The 19,249-nt window shown below is 37.6% G+C and overlaps 2 protein-coding genes and 1 long non-coding RNA gene across 3 annotated transcripts; 2 read left to right on the plus strand and 1 right to left on the minus strand.

The window, feature by feature from the left end:
* LOC18773149 (malate dehydrogenase, glyoxysomal) lies at positions 84-3,193 on the minus strand. The gene is made up of 8 exons (XM_007205365.2): positions 2,593-3,193; positions 2,181-2,495; positions 2,003-2,092; positions 1,831-1,914; positions 1,019-1,054; positions 806-895; positions 603-697; positions 84-503 (listed from the first exon to the last, which is right to left on the minus strand). Exons 1-8 carry the CDS (start codon positions 2,884-2,886, stop codon positions 431-433), a joined length of 1,077 nt encoding a protein of 358 aa, XP_007205427.1. The 5' UTR covers positions 2,887-3,193; the 3' UTR covers positions 84-430.
* On the plus strand, positions 5,952-7,010 carry LOC109949834. Its single transcript, XR_002272144.1, has 2 exons — positions 5,952-6,524; positions 6,633-7,010. It is a non-coding gene; the product is annotated as an uncharacterized LOC109949834 (long non-coding RNA).
* On the plus strand, positions 13,059-17,607 carry LOC18772407 (LRR receptor-like serine/threonine-protein kinase HSL2). Its single transcript, XM_020566004.1, has 2 exons — positions 13,059-16,208; positions 17,008-17,607. The coding sequence occupies exons 1-2, from the start codon at positions 13,631-13,633 to the stop codon at positions 17,403-17,405; spliced, it is 2,976 nt and encodes a 991-aa protein (XP_020421593.1). The 5' UTR covers positions 13,059-13,630; the 3' UTR covers positions 17,406-17,607.

The following is a 19,249-nucleotide window of genomic DNA, read 5'->3' on the forward strand; positions in this document are numbered from 1 at the left end:
TGGAATGATCCTCCAATTTTTAATCCATCTTCTTTTACATAGAGATTTTGATCTCATTTGGGCCTCCGTTTTTACTGTCCATCTTATTCCAGAATTTTGATTGTTATAGAACCTTCAGCTATGCCCAAGCTTATTTACAGAGTCCATGTGTAATTAATCTCAGCCTAACGTCCAAACATGATCAGTGATCAGCCATAAAATAAAAATAAAACGTAAATTAAAATGAAAATAAAATAAATTCCAGAACCATACAAGCTATGCCACACAACTCAAGAACCTTGTGTCATGCCCTACATCAAGGAGTTGTAAAGAGCCCCAGCTTGCATCTGGTTACCCACCGTTTATTTTTTTTAATCTCTGTGATCCTGAGAAATTAATGGACCATCTAACATGGCTTTATCTCCAACATAAAGTTGTCACCAGCACCTCTTCATTTTCTGACGAAAGAAACCCCCTTCTGAATGCTTGATTCTAATTCTTTCTTTGCCCTCTCCAAGCCAGCCCTGTTTTGTATACTTGGAAAAATGTCAAACTTGTCTCGTGTAGAGAAATAAGATAAGGCAATTTGCAAGGGAGGGTTCAAAACAGGTAAAATTACAGACCTCTCGTACTCATTCAGGGGGCCAAGAGGGTATATTTCCTCAACTCCAGTCCGGCCAAGCCGTACCTTGGATGCAAAGAAGGGAAGTTCAGTCACCTACAACACGCATGTGTGCCTTGTTAGGTCAAATACAATAGAAACCAGTTTATGATTTTAGATAAACTTGTTCAGACAACGCCAAATGAAATGATGATAGTAACATGCCTGAGAAGCCACGAATGCACATTCGACAACGCTGGCATCTCCTCGCAAGCCACGGAGGCATGCATCTGCAAATTTAACAGCAGCATATGCCTGCAATTTTCACTTACTGTAAGATTTAAGCAGGTCGAAAGTCAAAACAGCTAGAAAACAAGGATTTATGAAGAAATAATGGGAAAAACATAGAACTTATGAAAACTAACTTTTATGACTAACCATTGATAATGTTGCAGAACCAGCTCCAGCTTTGGCCTGAAACAATGTCAAGATGGAGCATAAGATGGCAAAGAGTTTTGAAGCTAGGCACTATTCTTTGAACTAACTTTCTAAGATTCAATCGTGATACAGAAGACACATCAAACTTAAGCATAGTGTTAAAGAAGGTTACAGTGTTGAGCAGAGATGGTAGCCTAAAGCCAAAAAAGCAGGGTGCCGCGCTACTATCAAGCCCAAGAGATTGCCAAAAGCCTAAAAACTATACAACCCGTTCCTTGCCTAATATCAAATGACTACTTCAGGAATCTACGCCTACAAACTCTGAAGAAATAGCAAAAGTAATCAATATCCTGCAACCATTACAAAAATTTTAATTTTGAAGTAATCTCTTCACAAGAGCAAGCCTGTGACACCAAGCACCCCTATCTTACACTGTCATTTGTATAATCTATCTTCCATACCCTGATTTGCACATTTCTATAATTATAAAACCAAGAAGGTACTCGACATAGAAAGAGTCAGCACCTAATGCTCATTTGATTAATTGTATAGCATCTGAACAAACAGGAAGGTAACTACATAAATAATGGAAGGTTTTTTCATATAGCTACTTTTTTGCTGTATCAGCCTTCAGCGTACTGCACAGAACTTTAAATTTTTTTCCACACTGTCTGGTGCAAGATCATAACTAATTTCTCACATTATTTTCTTTCAAACCATTCTTTGAAATTCTTAGAAAGACAACAATTTAATAAACAAATAAGAGTGCAATATGCAGCAACAACTCAACAAAACAAGCACTGGTTACTCACCTCAACAACCTCAGTTCCACCATTCTGAATGCGATCTGTTAGGTAATCAACTTCTTTTGGGGTGAAAGAGCATGGAGGCTTAACCTGCATAAAACAATAACAACAATGAATTTAACTCAACTCTATACCAACGCACACATGATTGAGAATCTAAAAACAAGCTGTCCTCAACCTGAGACAAAAGAGGCAAAATTGTAACCCCTGCATGACCCCCAACAACAGGCACATTAACGTCCCTAGGATCAAGCCCCAGAACCTCTGCCTGCAACAAAATCACAAACTCATGAATTATAACCAAGATGACCAATTGGGTAGTAATGAAACCTGAGAAAATTTTACCAAATGCATACCACAAAAGTATTGGCTCTAACAACATCAAGCATGGTGACACCCAATAGCTTCTTAGGATCAAAGGTGCCAGCTTTTTTGAAAACTTCAGCTGCAATGGGAACAGTGGAGTTCACAGGGTTGCTAATCACGTTGACAATGGCGTTTGGACAGCACTTAGCGATTGCTTCACTAAGCGTCCTGACGATTCCGGCATTGATGTTGAACAAATCGTCCCTTGTCATGCCTGGTTTTCGGGGCACGCCGGCGGGAATGATCACCAAATCCACTCCGGTCAGCGCTTCCTCCAGCTGCTGCTGCCCCAAAAATCCACGCACCTACAAATCCAATCACACAATCTTTGAAATTTTTACAAATTCAGAAATTTGGGAATTGTAATGAATGAACCAACGAAATTGAAATTTGGGAACTTACAACGGCGCCGGTGTCCATGTGGCTGATATCGGAGGTGACGCCAGGGGTGTTCACGACGTCGTACAGATGGAGAACGGAGACCAACGGGTTCATCTTCATCAGCATGGCGAGAGGCTGTCCTATGCCGCCTGCTGCTCCGAGTACGGCTACTCTGAAACCAGCGGCGGCGCCCTTGGCGCGGCAATTCAAGCGGCTGACACTGGCAGTGTTCTCCATGTGGAGATTTGGAGGGTCGAGATGAGCGGAGATTCTAGCAATCCGTTGATTCACGTTTTCTCCCGAGCTAGGCTGCATCGTGTATTTTTAGAATTTGATCTGATCGGCGATAAATAAATGAAAAGAGGGAGAGAGAGAGAGAGAGAGAGAGAGATGGGGAGGTTGATGATGATGACGTTAAAAGCTTCGCAGAGAAATTGGGAAGTGTGGAAAATGGAAACTAATCTTATCCCAAGTTCCCAAAACCCAATAATATGTTTGATGATCCGAACTTTCTGACTTTCTGATGCTAAGTTTCCACAAGGGACGAACGAAGGCAATATATACAATTCTTTTGCACAAGCGGCAATTTCCTCTTTTCTTTTTGCACATATCATATGCCACAGAAAACAGGAATTTCATGGTGGCAGTTTGTGTCGATTTAACTTGACTCATTTAATTAAGAATAAACTGTCAAAATTCCAATGAACTTGTACCAACTTCGAAAGTACAAGGTTTAATTAAGAGTAAGGTTAAAAACACCGAATTATGTGTTCATCTGTCATTTGTTCAAATTTGAGGTGATGATTAGACTTTGGCCAAGAAAACGTACCTCTTTAAATTCAAGGGTTGCATCTAAGTGTGTAATATACTCTTTTGAAAATGGTAACTTTCAAATTATTTTACTTTCTTTAAGATATAAGATTGCGAAACAAACGTTGTTGAGGTTAAAGAAAATGCTTTTTATTATAATGTAGTCCAATTTGTTTTTTTTAAAAGCGATATTGTCAATGTCATATTGTCATATTGGAGGATTCATTCTATAAAAGGTCTTTAAATGCCCTATTTCTTAACCATTGAATCAAATTAGAGATGGAAAAATCAAATCTACCAATTTTTTTTTCGGTCGGAATCAAATTTTATTAGATAGAAGACAAAAGCCGGTTACAACAAAGTGAGCTCCACAAAGAAATTCGACGAATTGTAGCACAAGAAGGCATAAAACCTACTACATCATAAAACTTGAAGATGACATAAAGCCCAGAAAAGCAAAGTGCACACAAAAAGCAGTGAAAATAGAACAGGGAAATGCCACACCACCCATAACCAAACAGCAGCATAATCAACACAAGCCCACATCCACCGGAGAGGAACCAGTAACCAATGCTCGAGACAGAAAATGGTGGTGGACAAGCCACCAAAGCTACAAAAAGCACTACCATAATCCAAGCAATAAGTGACATTAGCACTTTAAAAGCAACCTCAACTACATAAAAGTCACCAAGGAGAGGAGACCCTCGTGTGGTCAAGGCGCTGAAGATGGTGGTGAAGGGAAGGTGCCGAAAAATAGCCGCTAGTGGTAGGAGGAGAAAATGTATATCAAGCACTAGAGGCTCTTACATGTAAAAACTAGAAGAGATATTGATCAACACCATAAACGGGTTGAAAGCAAAAACAACACAAAAGGCTGAAGAGAATCGCACAGCACGCTTGGTCACTTCGTTTGCCACCAAATCACAGATAGAGGTTAATCACAGATATGACACAGATAGAGGCGAATCTACCAGTTTCTTAAACCCAACAAATAAGACACCCCTGAAGACGCCTCACATTTAGGTTGGGGCCTATCCTTAGTAAGCCTGCCCTTATTGCCAACCAACCCAAGGATGAAACTCACTCTTGAAATGTTGTGGACATACCAGACCAGTCCAGCCTATGGTGGCTTTTAATAAGTTTAGGCCAATTAGGTTAATAGTTTACTATTCTTCTTGGGCCCCTTTGGCCAGGTGACAAATGTTTAGCTTCTCGGAAAAACAAAATGAATGGAAGACCCGGAAAAGAAATAAAAAAGAGGAAAGAAGTTGAAAGATACTTATATATGCATATATCTTTTGCATTTGTCTTCCTGTGCTCCTTGATAGGAATCAGAAAGAGGACAATGGCCCATCCTTTTTTACCTTAATTTTTAAGTACCCAAGTAAATAAAAATGACTAGCCTAAGATGTAATTAAGATGAATGGTAAAAGACCAGAGGTCTCATATTTGAATCTCCACGACATCATGATTTTATGTGTGTGTATAAAATTCCTCTCCTATATAGTTTAAACCATTACTTATACTATAATAAATAAAAAAAGTTACGATGGTAAAGGACTAAATGGGAGCACAAGGCTGTGAACTATTTTGTCGGTCCTTTTGTTTTAATGGGGAGGAGTCGGAGGCACTAAGAAGCACTAAAAAAATAATGAGCTTCTAGAAAACAGCAGGACGTCGCTTTAGGTGTCTTATATTGTGGAGAACGCTGTGATGTTTGTTTGAAAATGTTGGTAGAGAATCATTGACGTTTAAGGCACAACACCACCACCCTTTCATTGTCATGAATCATGAATCATGATCATCAAGCTGATATAATGGATGTGTCTCTCCTTAACTATTTCACCAATGTGAATTCAGAATGTCTCACTTATTAATTATGCCATCTAAATGCATTATAAGATGTTTTTCGCTCTTTCTAGACTTGTTAGACTTTAAATTTAACTCGTTGAATATTTATCATAACACGTTAAGTAAGAGTTGGATTCCTGTCATTTCACTTTCTTGAATTGTAAAAAGAAAAACTCTATGAATGTTTCAACACAAAGAACATCTAGAAGCTACAATCTTAGGAATCCCTAATTGTGGTAAACATGTGTAAAGATAGTAACTTCACTCATCACTTTTGACCATAGTGTAACATTATCTTTCTTCTCAACATGTTACGCGTATTGATTTTAGACCATATAGTTAACATTTCATGATAAATGCAATACACATGTTATTAGTGGTTACACCATTGTTAAAAATGATTAGCAATGTATCTCAAGATGATAAGTTTTTTCATGTGAAAAAATAGTTGTAGATAATACTAACAAATATTGTGAAACATGACTCAATGAATGTTCACATCCATCTCCTTTAAAGTGAAAAGTTCAATTATTATCTCCCCTCCTCAAGACTTACTTTTTTGGCAACTTGATGAGTTTAATTAAAGTTGCATGGAAAATGCATGAATCGTTGGGGCAGCATAGTGTGACTTTGGGAATAATTAAATACCAAGAAAGGGAACACTTCCTATCTTACCAGAAAACGGACCAAAGGGTAAGTTGAAAAGGGCGTTTCACCGGCCACCCAAACGTCCATAAATCCAAATGGCTTGCCAAATTTAGCCGCTTGGCCAAAGACAAATGCTTCATCTTCTATCTGGGCCCAGTCTATATAACCCCATCTCTCTCTCTCCGTCTTCTTTCATTCATTCACAGCCTCCTCTCTCTCTCTCTCTCTCTCTCTGAAAAAGAGAAAAAGAAAGGAAGGAAGAGAAGGAATAAGTGGTGGGGTCCAGCTGCTGGGCAAGCAAAGTCATCAGAAATGGCTCAAGACATTGAAGACAAGAAGCACTTGTTTCTCAACCACTCATTTCCATTGCCATTTTCCAATATGTCAAGTGCACTGGCCAAACTGCCCCTACAAATGAAGAGGTACCCTACAGTTGAAGACATTCCATTGGGGAATCAGAGGTCACTGTCAAACAATCCCAAGAAGAATGAAGAGTGGTAGCAGATCAATTAATGTAACTCATCTCTTCTTGGTTTGTGTAGAGAGAAACCAACTCAACACCATTCCTTGATAGAACGTTTTAGAGGCAGACAGGATGGAGCCAGGCAATTCTAGTTATAGTTTTCTCATGTACCTTCTTTTTGGTAAATTCCACAGTAATTCTATATTTTCTTACTCCTAGAATCTAAGATTTTCATATACCAACTACCCTTTTTTTGTTTGTGGCTCTTCTAACTTTTATGAATCTAAAGGAGGTCATGGAGAAGGAATAAGATGGTTGAAGTGGTGGAGGGTCATCGTCTTCATGGGTGAAAAGTTCATGGGAAAGTATATATACATGGAAGTGATCTGAAGAATTTGGTTCATGTATTTAAATGGGATCTTGAATTTTTCACTTTGTAATGAGATGCTAGCTGCTTCTGCTTTAATTTGCTGCATTTTTTTTTCTCTCTACTGCTCTCCTTTGGGATTCATTTGTTTAGATACGTAATTAGATCTTCTATACCGATCTGTTCTGGCTTCTCCATCTCATTTCACTCATTTGTTTGTAATGATAGCTGGAATGTAATGAATTTGAGGCACTTATGGCTACATCTATCCAATTATATATCACATGATTTTATTGTGTTTGTTAATGCATTTGTCTAGATGATTGTATGATGATCAGTGTGATTTCGTTTAGATATGGCATCGTGTTAGGTTTTAGTATGTATAATCAGATGGATTTCTCCTGAGGATCAACTTTACAGTCTATGATTTTCCCCAGGAAGTTCGCTTGAACCCCTCTCTCGCCCTCTACCGGCGAGAAAATTCAGAACTGAATTGATAATTAGGGAAAAGATTGTTTTGGTATTACAATACCTGATAAATTAAATTCTAGATATTCGGCCGATAATCTTTTTAATATCGAGAATGTACTAAGTACTGTAGATTGATTCCTACAAACATAAGGTATAAATTCACATTTAGACTTTACATTAGCACTTTCGTCTGCATTGTTTATAGGACGAGCAGTTTTACTTTTTAAAGAACAAACATTGTTGCTAGCTACCGACACTTTTTGGGATTGCTACTCTCAAAGGAGAAGTGTGCATTTCCAGAATTCAAGTTTTTTTGTTTGTTTTTGTTTTTGTTTTGTAATAAAGTAGGTAAATTTATAAACCATGAAGCGTAAAATATGTAAATGCTTCTGTTAGCAACAATATTGTTGCTTCCCTGCAGTTTCCAGCTTCTTCATTCGTTCAAATATTTCTGCAGTACATGCTTTTCCTTCATGGGTTTCAAGGTTTCTTGGTTCTCCTTTAAAAAAGTTTCGTTCCGACTTCCGATCATGAACTTTGTTGTTTATTTGACCCTTTTGACATTTGAAATTGGCTCACTGCGCACGTGTAGATAATGAAGACAATTAGTGTAACATTAGCATAATTATTTTCCTTGATGAGTACTGGACTATAATATTATTGATGGGTGTTGGTAGTTGCTTGCTTGCTCTGTTGAATCCGTGTGGTTCTAGGGCAGTGCGTATATGTTTTCCTGTCTGGCATCTTTCTTTCATGTTAGGTGTTTACTATTCCGCGGGGTCAAGAATTACGGCAGTTTCTAATTTTAATTTACAGTTGATATTAGGAACCATTTTGCATAGGATGCTCAACATGCATATGCAATGTGGGAGCTTAATTATAGTTCTATGGACTTGTTTGGTGGCTCAATCAGCGCTAAGTTCGAATTGATTTCAAGCAAGTTCTTATGACTCTTGTTTATCTCAATGGAACTTATAAGACACAATATGTTCACCAAACAACGATCATGACACTGTCAAATTTAATTGAAATAGTTCAATGCATATCGAGCCACCAAACAAAGTCATATATACTTACTGGTATAATAAGGACATTTATCCTTCCACTAGAATTAGAGTTTAAATTCATCCTACAACCCTCTTGATTTAAAAAGCCAAAAAGAAAGAAAGATTGTGCAATTATATGTTATTAATTGATTACGTAATTTGGAGTAGAGCATCCTTTTGTTGTGAAGCATCTACTAGTAATTGATTATTAATATTTTATTTTATTTTCACAAATTACTTGGGAAAAGATAAAAGATTTGTATTACATTTAAGACCTATATTTTCATTCTTTGACAAATCACGTTATAAGAAATAAACACAAATTTATATACATTTAATTACACCTAAAATTTTCTCTTGTTTCTAGTTTCATTATCATGGATTATATAAATTTAGGGGGTGTATCCAAGTCATACTTATAAGGACTTTTTTAAAATGAGTGATTTTCATAGAGTTGATTAATTCTTAAATACTTTCATAAAATTAATAAAAGTCAATAGTAAATTGGCAAGACTTTTACTATTAACAATTAGCCTTAAAAGTATGCAAAACTCATTCATTTAATAAGCTTTTTAAAAGTCATGCTACTCTTACCATATTTGTATACCATATTCTCATACCATCTTATGTGACACATAAGTTGAACAGATGTGACTATCCACTTCATCTGCCACATAAAATGGTATGAGAATGTAGTTTACAAATATGACAAGAGTAGCATATGTGCACATAAAATTTCTTGTTTCGATAAATATGTAAATCAGTTTGATGAGGATTGAGGGTGTGCTCAAGCCAGAATGCCTTAAAAGTTAAACGTTCAAAATTTCCGTATTAACCTTGATTAATGAAAATGTTAAAACACAAAAACGTTTTATTAAATAAGAATAAATTAGTACATTACAATCATTACAAATTATAATCGGTTTGAATTAAATTAAATAAAAAGTAAAAGAATGTAAAACAACATCATCTGCAGCTGCCCATAACATTAGGAGACAATCAAGCATTTCAGATATATATTAAAATTATAAAAGATAGAAAATTAAAATAAGAACCAAAAAAAAAAAAAAAAAAATCCAATTGGCACACACGCACGTGAAAGGGGCTTGTCTCAATTATGCTATGGTAAATGGTTATAACGAGCCCCACCAAACGTGTCATGAACGTCCCAATTTTCGTAAGCTAAACCAATTCAAATGATTTGAGTGGTTTTGCACAATCACCGTTCAATTACTGTTGGGCCCATGAGCCAGCCCTCATCTTATGCTAGAATGGGCTTTAAAGTGGAATTTTAATTGAAAATGTCTGGTTCTCAATATTCAACAATTCCTTCACATAGCCACCCACTATACTGCAATTCTATTCTACATTTCTATATTACATGATGTGGCATGTTCATGTTATATGTCATCTATATATATAAAGTAAAAGGCAGAGAATGGTGAAACATTCAAAATACCAAAAAATGCCCTTGGTTAATGCAAACATTAAGAATTGAAATTATTAATTAAATGAGGATAATATGGTAAATTCACAATTTTTCGTATTAAAAAAATTAAAATTAAAAGAAAATTCAGATAATGGGTTCTATTTTTATGGAACACAAATATCCATTATCTTTTTTAATTCTAAAATAAATTTAATTTTTTTTTAAAAAAAAACCTCTCGCATGCACGGAAGCGCGTGCAGAAAGACTAGTATCAATTAAATCAATGAAGTGTATTTTAATTAAAACAATTAGAAAAACAAACACTAGAATAAATCATAAAAAAAAAATATATATATAAAATTATTTTAATTAATGTGACTGTCCACCTCAACTGCCACATAAGATGGTATAAAGATGTGATAAATAAATGTGATAAAAGTAACATTATTCTTCCATTCATTTGATTGGTGTTTGCAGTTTCTGAAGATTCTTCTCTAAGGGAGACTTCGAAGAAGACTTGTGATGCTTTTGAGTCCATCAAAGTCTTGAGGCTAAGATTAGTTGAAGACTTTGTGTGTTAGGGAGGGCCCAAATTGAGACTTTTGTTTGTGTTTTATTAGGTTCCCGGTGGCGCCCTTTGTATCTCAGAGGCCAACTTTTTGACTAGTCCTATTTTTTTTTGGTCGAAACTTTTTGACAATCCTTGGTTAATAGTTTCTGTGCTCATTAAATATGAGATAGGGACTGCCACTTTTTTTTTTAAAAAAAAATTATTTAAATATAAGCGATAGTCTAAACTAGAGAAAGAGTAGGTTTTTTACACATACACTACTGTGATACTATGAGATTCGAACATGAGACAACTAGTTTGCAAGTTAAAGTCCTTTTCCATTAGACTGTCACCTTTAATTAATACTTAATTTTGAATTTCTGAATGTAACTATTTTTTTCATACAAACGATATTAAAAGAGGAGGAATTCAAACACTGAACCTCAAATGACTCTAGATTAGTTAAGACAGAATTATAAAAGCACTAGATGCAATGCATTTTTTGAATTTGAAATGCATTTATTAAATTTCCCTCTTATGCAGATATTAACTTAAAGTTGAATGAGTCAATTGAACTAATATCTTATATGTTTGGATTTAAACTCGCTATTTCTGTTAACAAATTTGAACATGAGAATTCTTTCAACATTAATAAGAAAATTATCGCCAAATTAGCTAGTTGGTAAAAAGAACAATTTGTAAATTACTCGAACCCCGAAACTATATTACTTAAGGATTGATACCTTAATTAGCATAAAAATTATCACTATGGAAGTGTCAAAAAACTGCACACGAGGACAAGAACAAATTACAAAATATGAAAAATGATCTTATCTCATCTGTAACCATGCACACCTCATATCTGCCCAAATCACCAGTCAAATATGCTTTTTAAGTTTTTATCATGACATAAATAAAATAAAACATGATTTGCCGAAAGTAGTGTGTCCACAAGTCAATTAGTCGCCCGACACTTCAATTTGGACTGGTTGACTGGAGAGTCCAACTCTTTGTTAGTAGCTCGAAGCAGCAGTACCCTAATTACCATTTGTAATAAAACATGTCATTTCAATTAAAAATAATTGGGTGAAGAAGCTACTGTGCTGTGATGGGGTAGTGGGTTTGAAAACTTGACCTCTGAAACAATGAAATGGATAGAGACCCAAATGGGTGCGTTAGCTCACCTACCTTGGCTTTATCACCAACAATCCAGGACCCACTAGAAAGTGATCGCACATTATAAACGCTCGGATAAAATTATACAGATCAACCAACAAAAGGTAGTCCAACTATGTTAAACAACACACATAATGTTCAATGTATTTTACATTCAATTCCATTCTGGTAAACGCCACTCTTTTGTTTTTTTAAAGTGAAGTGAAATTCAAATTTGAGTGTAAGGGAACGAATTTATTATCATGATTACTTAAGTACTATTAAGCCATTGGGTTAAAGTAAAAGCTAAGTTTCAAAATCCAATTGGGTCCATGTTGGTGGGTCAAGTCAAGAGCATCTACCTTTAAGCATATGGGTATGCTTATGTGCATTTGAGGCATGCTGTAGCAGATGGCTTCATGCTCACTCAGGTTTAACCTAAAGGACACATTTGCACAAGTGTAGGCACATTCTAGGGTTTCATTTTTTAATAAGTCAACTTGGGAAACATGAGAGTTTCGACAGCTTCGAACCCCAAACAACTGAGTCTTCACGGCGACGTTTCAGAGCTTGTTTTTTACCTGCATCATGCATGGCTGCTTTGTTCAACTTCCTAGACGGGGGATATCCAATGTTGCCTCATCAGCTATGGGGGTATGCTCCCTGAAAAGTAAATGGTTGGAACCATAATGTGTTTATTAGATCCATGACAGTGTAGTTGGAACCAATGCTGCCTAATTTCTCACTAAATAATTTGGCATGGATCAAGATCACTCATCGTAGAGCTTAACCAATAATCACTCATATTTAAATACATAATCTTATTTATTGATAGCCCGACAACACAATTTTAACGTCCCTTGTTATGAAACATTCCAATATCGAATTATTAATTACTTAACGTCCCTTGTTAAGTAAATCCAGACCCATATCATTAATGTCCAGTAGTTATCATTTTGATCATAAATCGTAAGTAAAATAAACGTAATCACACAGTTGTTATATCTTTACTATAAAATCATACCAATTACTATTTGTTGTCGTTTTCCACAATATATATAGTATACAATATTATTTTTGCAATCTATATTCTATACCATTAAGCTCCACGCCACCTGTTTTAGGAATTGAATAAAATAAATTCACAACTGCAATCCAACAAAAGGTTATTCTTCTAAGAAGATCCTCCTCTATCTCAATCCCACACAAATGTCTCATTGGGTTCTAATTCTTTTTCTCATCCATGCATGTGTATCTAAAAATTTACAAGCAATTCAATTCACCAGATTATATGGTCATCTAATCATCATGTATAAAAAGAAAAGAAAAAAAAAACTAGTGTTGAGTTTTTTTTAAGTACTAGTGATAGTCTAAATTATATATGAAAATGAGATTTCTCATACACAAACAAAATTAATATGCCATGAGAATTCGAATATGAGACATCTTATCTGCACGTCAATGTCCTTTATCACTAAACTAACCCCTGTTGATTCTTAAATTGACCCCAACCAAACTTTTTCCAATCCTTGCTCCTCAAGCTGGCATCAATTAGCAACACCATCCCAAATTCCCATCCTTTCCAAACATCACATTGTTTGCATCAATTTGCAAGATAAACATCAATTCCCAACCTCCAATAGAACATGTCCTTATTCCAATGTCCCAAAAAAAAAAAAAAAAAAAAAAAGACACCAAAAAACCATAGTAGTAAATGAATCTTCACCCTTTCCCACCTTCTAGAAAAAATACAATGGCCCTAGTTGGCAACAATAATCAATAACAAAAGAAAATTTGACCCAGAAATTGTTGTTTTGCTTTTGTGCTAAGTTCCAACTTACTACTAATTATATTGCCGCTTTCTACTAAAAAGCCAAAACCGAATCACGTTTCATTTGCTCACATAGTAATAATATCTTCCCTCCATAATCTCTTCTTCTGCCCTTTTCACAATTTCAGTCCCTCTTCTTCTCTCACAAAATCCAAAAAGATGAAACAATAAAGCACCTTCCATGTGAGCCCTTTGAAAATTGAAGCCCTTCTAAATTATCCCTCCCTCCCTCCATTTAAATCCCTATCTCGGTCTCTCTCATTGCCTCCTCCTACAACATGTCACCATCTTCCTCCATGCACAAACACAGTAACCCCCCACCTCTAAAACCCAAACCCAACCGTTATGCTTCAACCTATAAACATATGCTTCCTTCTTCGCTGTCTCTGATCAAACCTTAATTTGGTTCTCCATTTTTTTTGTTTCTTTTAACTAAAGATGAGACATTTACCTCTAAAATCTCTTTTAGTGCTGTTTGCCGTACACCTATGCGTATCATCGGTGATGGCCTCTTTGGCCGGAGATACCCAGACCTTGATTCGGGTCAAGGCTAAACTTTCCGACCCGGATGGAAAACTCGACGATTGGGTTCCCAACAGCGACCACAATCCCTGCAATTGGACGGGGATTACGTGTGAACCAAACACCCACACTGTGCTTGCTGTGAACATTTCCGGGCTGGGTATTGCCGGCGGGTTTCCATACGGGTTTTGTCATATTCGGACCCTCCGAAACCTCTCTGTGTCTTTTAACTCCATCAACGGCTCTCTCCAAACCCAGACCCTCTCCCTCTGCTCGCACCTTCAAGTTCTGGAACTGGAATCTAACTACATCGTCGGAGAGTTGCCGGAGTTCTCGCCGGACTTCACCGATTTACAGGTCCTGGACCTCCAAAGCAACAACTTCTCCGGCGATATTCCGGCGAGTTTCGGCCGGCTTCCCTCGCTCAAGGTTCTACTCCTCTCCCAGAACTTGCTCAACGGTTCAATTCCGAGTTTCTTGTGCAATCTGACCGAGTTGACTCGCTTGGCACTGGCTTACAATCCCTTCAAGCACGCTGTGTTACCTTCAGAGATCGGAAACTTAACAAAGCTCGAGACCCTCTTCATCCCCCAATCCAACGTCAAGGGCCAAATACCAGACTCGATCGGGAACTTAGTCTCTCTCAAGAGCCTCGACCTGTCTCAAAATTCTCTAACTGGCGTGTTGCCTGAGAGCATTGGAAGGCTGAGAAGCGCGTTTGAGATCGAGCTGTTTACAAATCACCTGTTCGGCGAATTGCCTGAGAGCATCGCAAACTTGAGTTCTCTACGATACTTGGATTTGTCGCTGAACGCTTTCACTGGCAAATTGTCTGAGAAAATTGCAGGGATGCGTTTAGTTTCTTTGAATCTCAACGACAATTTTCTCCAAGGCGAAGTTCCTCAAATCTTAGGCTCCAACCCGATACTTCGGCAGCTCAAGCTCTTCAACAACAGCTTTTCCGGTTCGCTACCGGAAAATCTCGGCCGATATTCAGATTTGGACGATTTGGATGTCTCCACTAATAAATTTACCGGCGAGTTGCCCAAGTACCTCTGCTACAAGAAAAAACTCACGAGACTCGTCGCATTCAGTAACCAGTTCTCTGGTAACTTGCCTGATACATTAAGCGAGTGCGATTCTCTCGGCTACGTTCGAATCGAACACAACGAATTCAGCGGCGTCGTTTCTGACAAGTTTTGGGGTCTGCCTCTGCTTACTTTTCTTCAAATCAACAACAACAGGTTCAACGGCACCTTTTCGCCTTCGATTTCCGCTGCCAATGGTCTCACGACGCTTCTAATTTCCGGCAACCAGTTTTCCGGCGGTATTCCGCCGGAGATGTGCAAGCTTTCTGATCTCGCGAAGCTCGACCTCAGTAAAAACCAGTTCTCCGGCGACTTGCCGCTTTGCATAACGGAGTTGAAGAAGTTGCAGAAGCTTAAGATGCAAGAAAACATGTTCTCTGGACAGATTCCGAGTCAAGTGAGTTCGTGGACCGAATTGATCGAGTTGAACCTAGCCAGTAACCAGCTCTCGGGTTGGATCCCACCCGAGCTCGGGGACTTGCCGGTGCTGAATTACTTGGATCTCTCTGAAAATTTTCTCACGGGCGAGATTCCGGTGGAGTTAACTAAGCTCAAGCTCAACCAGTTCAACGTTTCAAACAACAAACTGTACGGAAAGATTCCTTCCGGGTTCAATTACGAACTCTATGTCTCGGGTCTAATGGGCAACCCGAATCTATGCAGTCCGGATCTCAAGCCCATGCCAACCTGCTCCAAACCCAAATCCGCTGCCCCATTTCTGATAGTCATTTTATCCGTCTGCGTTTTATTGCTAGTCGGGTCTCTCGCTTGGTATTTGAAACTCAGATCCAAAGCATTTGGCGGTAAAACCAAGAGGCTTTACCGGGTCACCACATTCCAGCGGGTCGGGTTTAACGAAGAGGAGGTGATGTCGTCTTTAACGAAAGAGAATCAAATTGCGACGGGCGGATCGGGTCATGTTTATAGGGTGAAGCTGAAAACGGGCCAAACTGTGGCGGTTAAGAAGCTGTGGGGCGGGTCAAGGGAACCCGAAACTGAGGGCGTTTTCCGATCCGAAGTGGAGACGTTGGGTCGGATTCGCCATGGCAATATCGTAAAATTGATGTTTTGTTGTAGCGGTGAGGATAGTAGAATCTTGGGTTACGAGTACATGGAGAATGGGAGCTTGGGCGATTGCCTGCACGGAGAGAAGGTCGGGGCGTTGGAGGATTGGGCCAAGAGATTCGAAATTGCGGTCGGGTCGGCCCATGGGCTGGCATATCTGCACCACGATTGTGTTCCTGCTATCGTGCACCGGGATGTGAAGAGCAACAACATACTTTTGGATGAGGACTGGACCCCACGGTTGGCTGATTTTGGACTGGCCAAGACTTTGCAAAAGGACGTGGCGGCTGGCTGTGGTGCCATGTCAAGGATTGCTGGGTCCTACGGCTACATTGCTCCTGGTGAGTCGTTTTTATTCTTTTGTTGGGGTTTTCTGGTTGGTTGCTAACTTTTGCTTTTTTAGGTTTGTAATTAGATTCTCTGGCTCATGTGATGGCAACTTTGGGACCCACTGTTGTTTTCATTTTAGGTTAAATTGAAATTAGAAACCATATGGTGCACAGATTAGATTGGCTGAATTTAAATATCATGCAATCAACTTCTTATGGCCTTGGTTTTGCTTAGTGTCTGGTCTTATTTGTTGATATTTATTATTGTCAAATGTTGTTGTCTGCCAACTGTTGGCACAAGTGGCTAAGCTCCTTGGAGAGCAACAAACGCTCTCTGCCAACATGGGTTCAAGGATGGATTCAGAAATTTTTCTTTCAGAGGTCAATGTCTAAAAGGTTAAAATTTTTTTATACAAAATAGATTTTTATATTTTTTTATATTAAAAACCCTTAGTTTATTCAAACTAACAGTAACTAACCAAAATTAAACCTACTTGACAAAAAATAAAAATAAAAACCTCAAGAACTAATCAAGAAAAACATCAATATTCAACCCATAAAATAATATGCATCGCTATTTTATTCTACATCACTAGGTGGTACCCTGTTAAATAATATGCATTATTCAAAACAAATCTTATCGACAATCTGCTTGTGTAAACTGTTGATATGTATGTCTTACATTAATCATTGTCGGTCACCCACGTACGTACGCGTGTGACAACTATAACATTACCTTTACTTTTTATTATTGAGGTTCATTAAAGGGGTGTTTTAACTTATTCACTTGTGCTGTTTATCATGCTGGCAGAGTACGCATACACACTCAAGGTTACGGAGAAGAGTGATGTGTACAGCTTTGGCGTGGTGCTGCTAGAACTGATTACAGGCAAGAGGCCAAATGACTTGTCCTTTGGTGAGAACCAGGACTTGGTGAAGTGGGTTAGCGAGGCCGCCGTAGGTTCTCCTGAACGAGGAGAAGAAAACGGAGGTGACGGCAATGGTTGTTTCAACGCGGATCTCAGCCAGATTGTTGATCCAAGGATGAACCTGTCGACATGCGATTACGATGAGATTGAGAAGGTTTTGATGGTGGCTCTTCTATGTACCTCAGCGTTCCCAATTAACAGGCCCTCCATGCGAAAGGTGGTCGAAATGCTCAACGATCGGAACCAATCTCGATCATTCAAAATGATGGCCCAAATTTAATACAATTTTGTTGCATGGCTTGGTCTATGGGATTTTGTAAAGACAGATTGGTGTTGCTACCTTGGTTTAGACTCTTGTTCCTTTTGCAGTAATAATATAAGGTCTAAAAGAAAGAAAGGTTACGTATTTATCAAGCTTTGTGTCATATTTTTTTCTACTGTTTTCGTAAGAGCTATAAAGTATAAAGCGTGCTTACAGCTTACATATTGGTTCACCTTTCCTTATCCAACATACACTACTAAAAAAGGGCTCAAAAGAGACTCGAGGGTTATCAGTCTATTTTGCCTTTTTTAGGGACTGAAAACAGTGCCTATTGTAGTATTAAGGACTGATGTATATCAATGTCTTTTAAAGGGGTTTTTTATTGATATTATGTCACTGATTATAAATCTCCGTGCCTAATTTTTGCAATGAGTCACACATTTTTGTAATACGCAATACATGTTAAAGTATTCTGTTAATGAAATACAGCCGTGCCTAATGCATTCCCTAGGCACTGAAGACCAGTGCCTATTGACTTCTATAGTAGGAAAAAAAAATAAAAATTGACACCTTTTTTCACTCCTGAGCAAGCGATTTTTACAAATAAAAGAATTGAAACACAAATTTCATACATTAGTGATTACTTGCGCTACATTTCTGGGACACTCACAATAATGAGAAACTACGAGAAATTTATAATTCCAACTTTGATTACAGAGGAAATTACTTGCAAATGAAATGATCCTTCTTACTCTGCAATGATATTGCATTCTCCCATCCCTTCCCTTCTGTGCATTCCCTACAGATTGTGCAAGCGATAGTAGCCCTCTTTTTACCTGCTAACCAGTGAAATCATCAATCAAGCCACTCCAGAAAATGACAAACAAGGGAAACAAATCGTGCAAGTGCAAATATAACAACAGTTTTTGAAACCCAGATATTGGGACAAACCTACAGCATTGCATCATTTTTAGACTAATTCTTTGTTGTCAGTCTAGTATCTAAAGCAGTTGGAGAACAAATGCCATTAAAGAAAAATCCTTTACCTTTGCCAATATCTTCAATATCAAATACTTTAACTGGGCATATTGCCATAAGTTTCTCAGCAACCTGATCTTCAATACTGAACATAACAAGATCAAACTTTACTTCTTATTGCTTTGATCTTCAGAGAGGTCTGCATTTTGTTTGGATTTCCACTCCATCTAAAAATACCTGAATCCGGATTGTAAGAGATCAAACAATCAAAATCAACAAACTCATGTAAGGCTTAAAAGTCAACGTCAATTGCAGACATACAGAAAAATCTATCTCAATTTGAATGTTCAAAAGCACAAAGTGTATGATTCATATCACATATATGACTAATGTAATGTGACGAACCTCTTTGCAGAGCATTTGATGACACCACATCTTGCTACTTAGCCAATTATAAGAGGCACTTCCAGCATCCAACAAAAAAAAGGCATTTACACTGAAGCAAGCAGCTAAGCTAACCAACTATGATTACACCATCAACTTAAACTCTGAAATTATGCATGGCTGCCAACCCAAGTTGTTTTGACCTCCAAACAAGGGAAAATCTCTCGAGACTGCAGGTACACATAAACATCTCAAGTCTCATAAAATAGAACTCTACACTTAAACGAATAATATAATATGTTTTTCTTTTCATTAGAGATGACAAAAATAATGCATATATTCTTCAAACATCCAATTGTTGGAAAAATTAAATTAAATTAAATTAGGACCATGAGATAAAATTTGGCACAATGAGATGCATGAAAAATTCAGAAATTTGGTCTTGCATCTATTTATTACAAAACAGGGGACAAATTATCTAATAGATAAGCTAGACTACT

This window comes from Prunus persica, chromosome G6, assembly GCF_000346465.2.
Source record: "Prunus persica cultivar Lovell chromosome G6, Prunus_persica_NCBIv2, whole genome shotgun sequence".
Taxonomy (NCBI): domain Eukaryota; kingdom Viridiplantae; phylum Streptophyta; class Magnoliopsida; order Rosales; family Rosaceae; genus Prunus; species Prunus persica.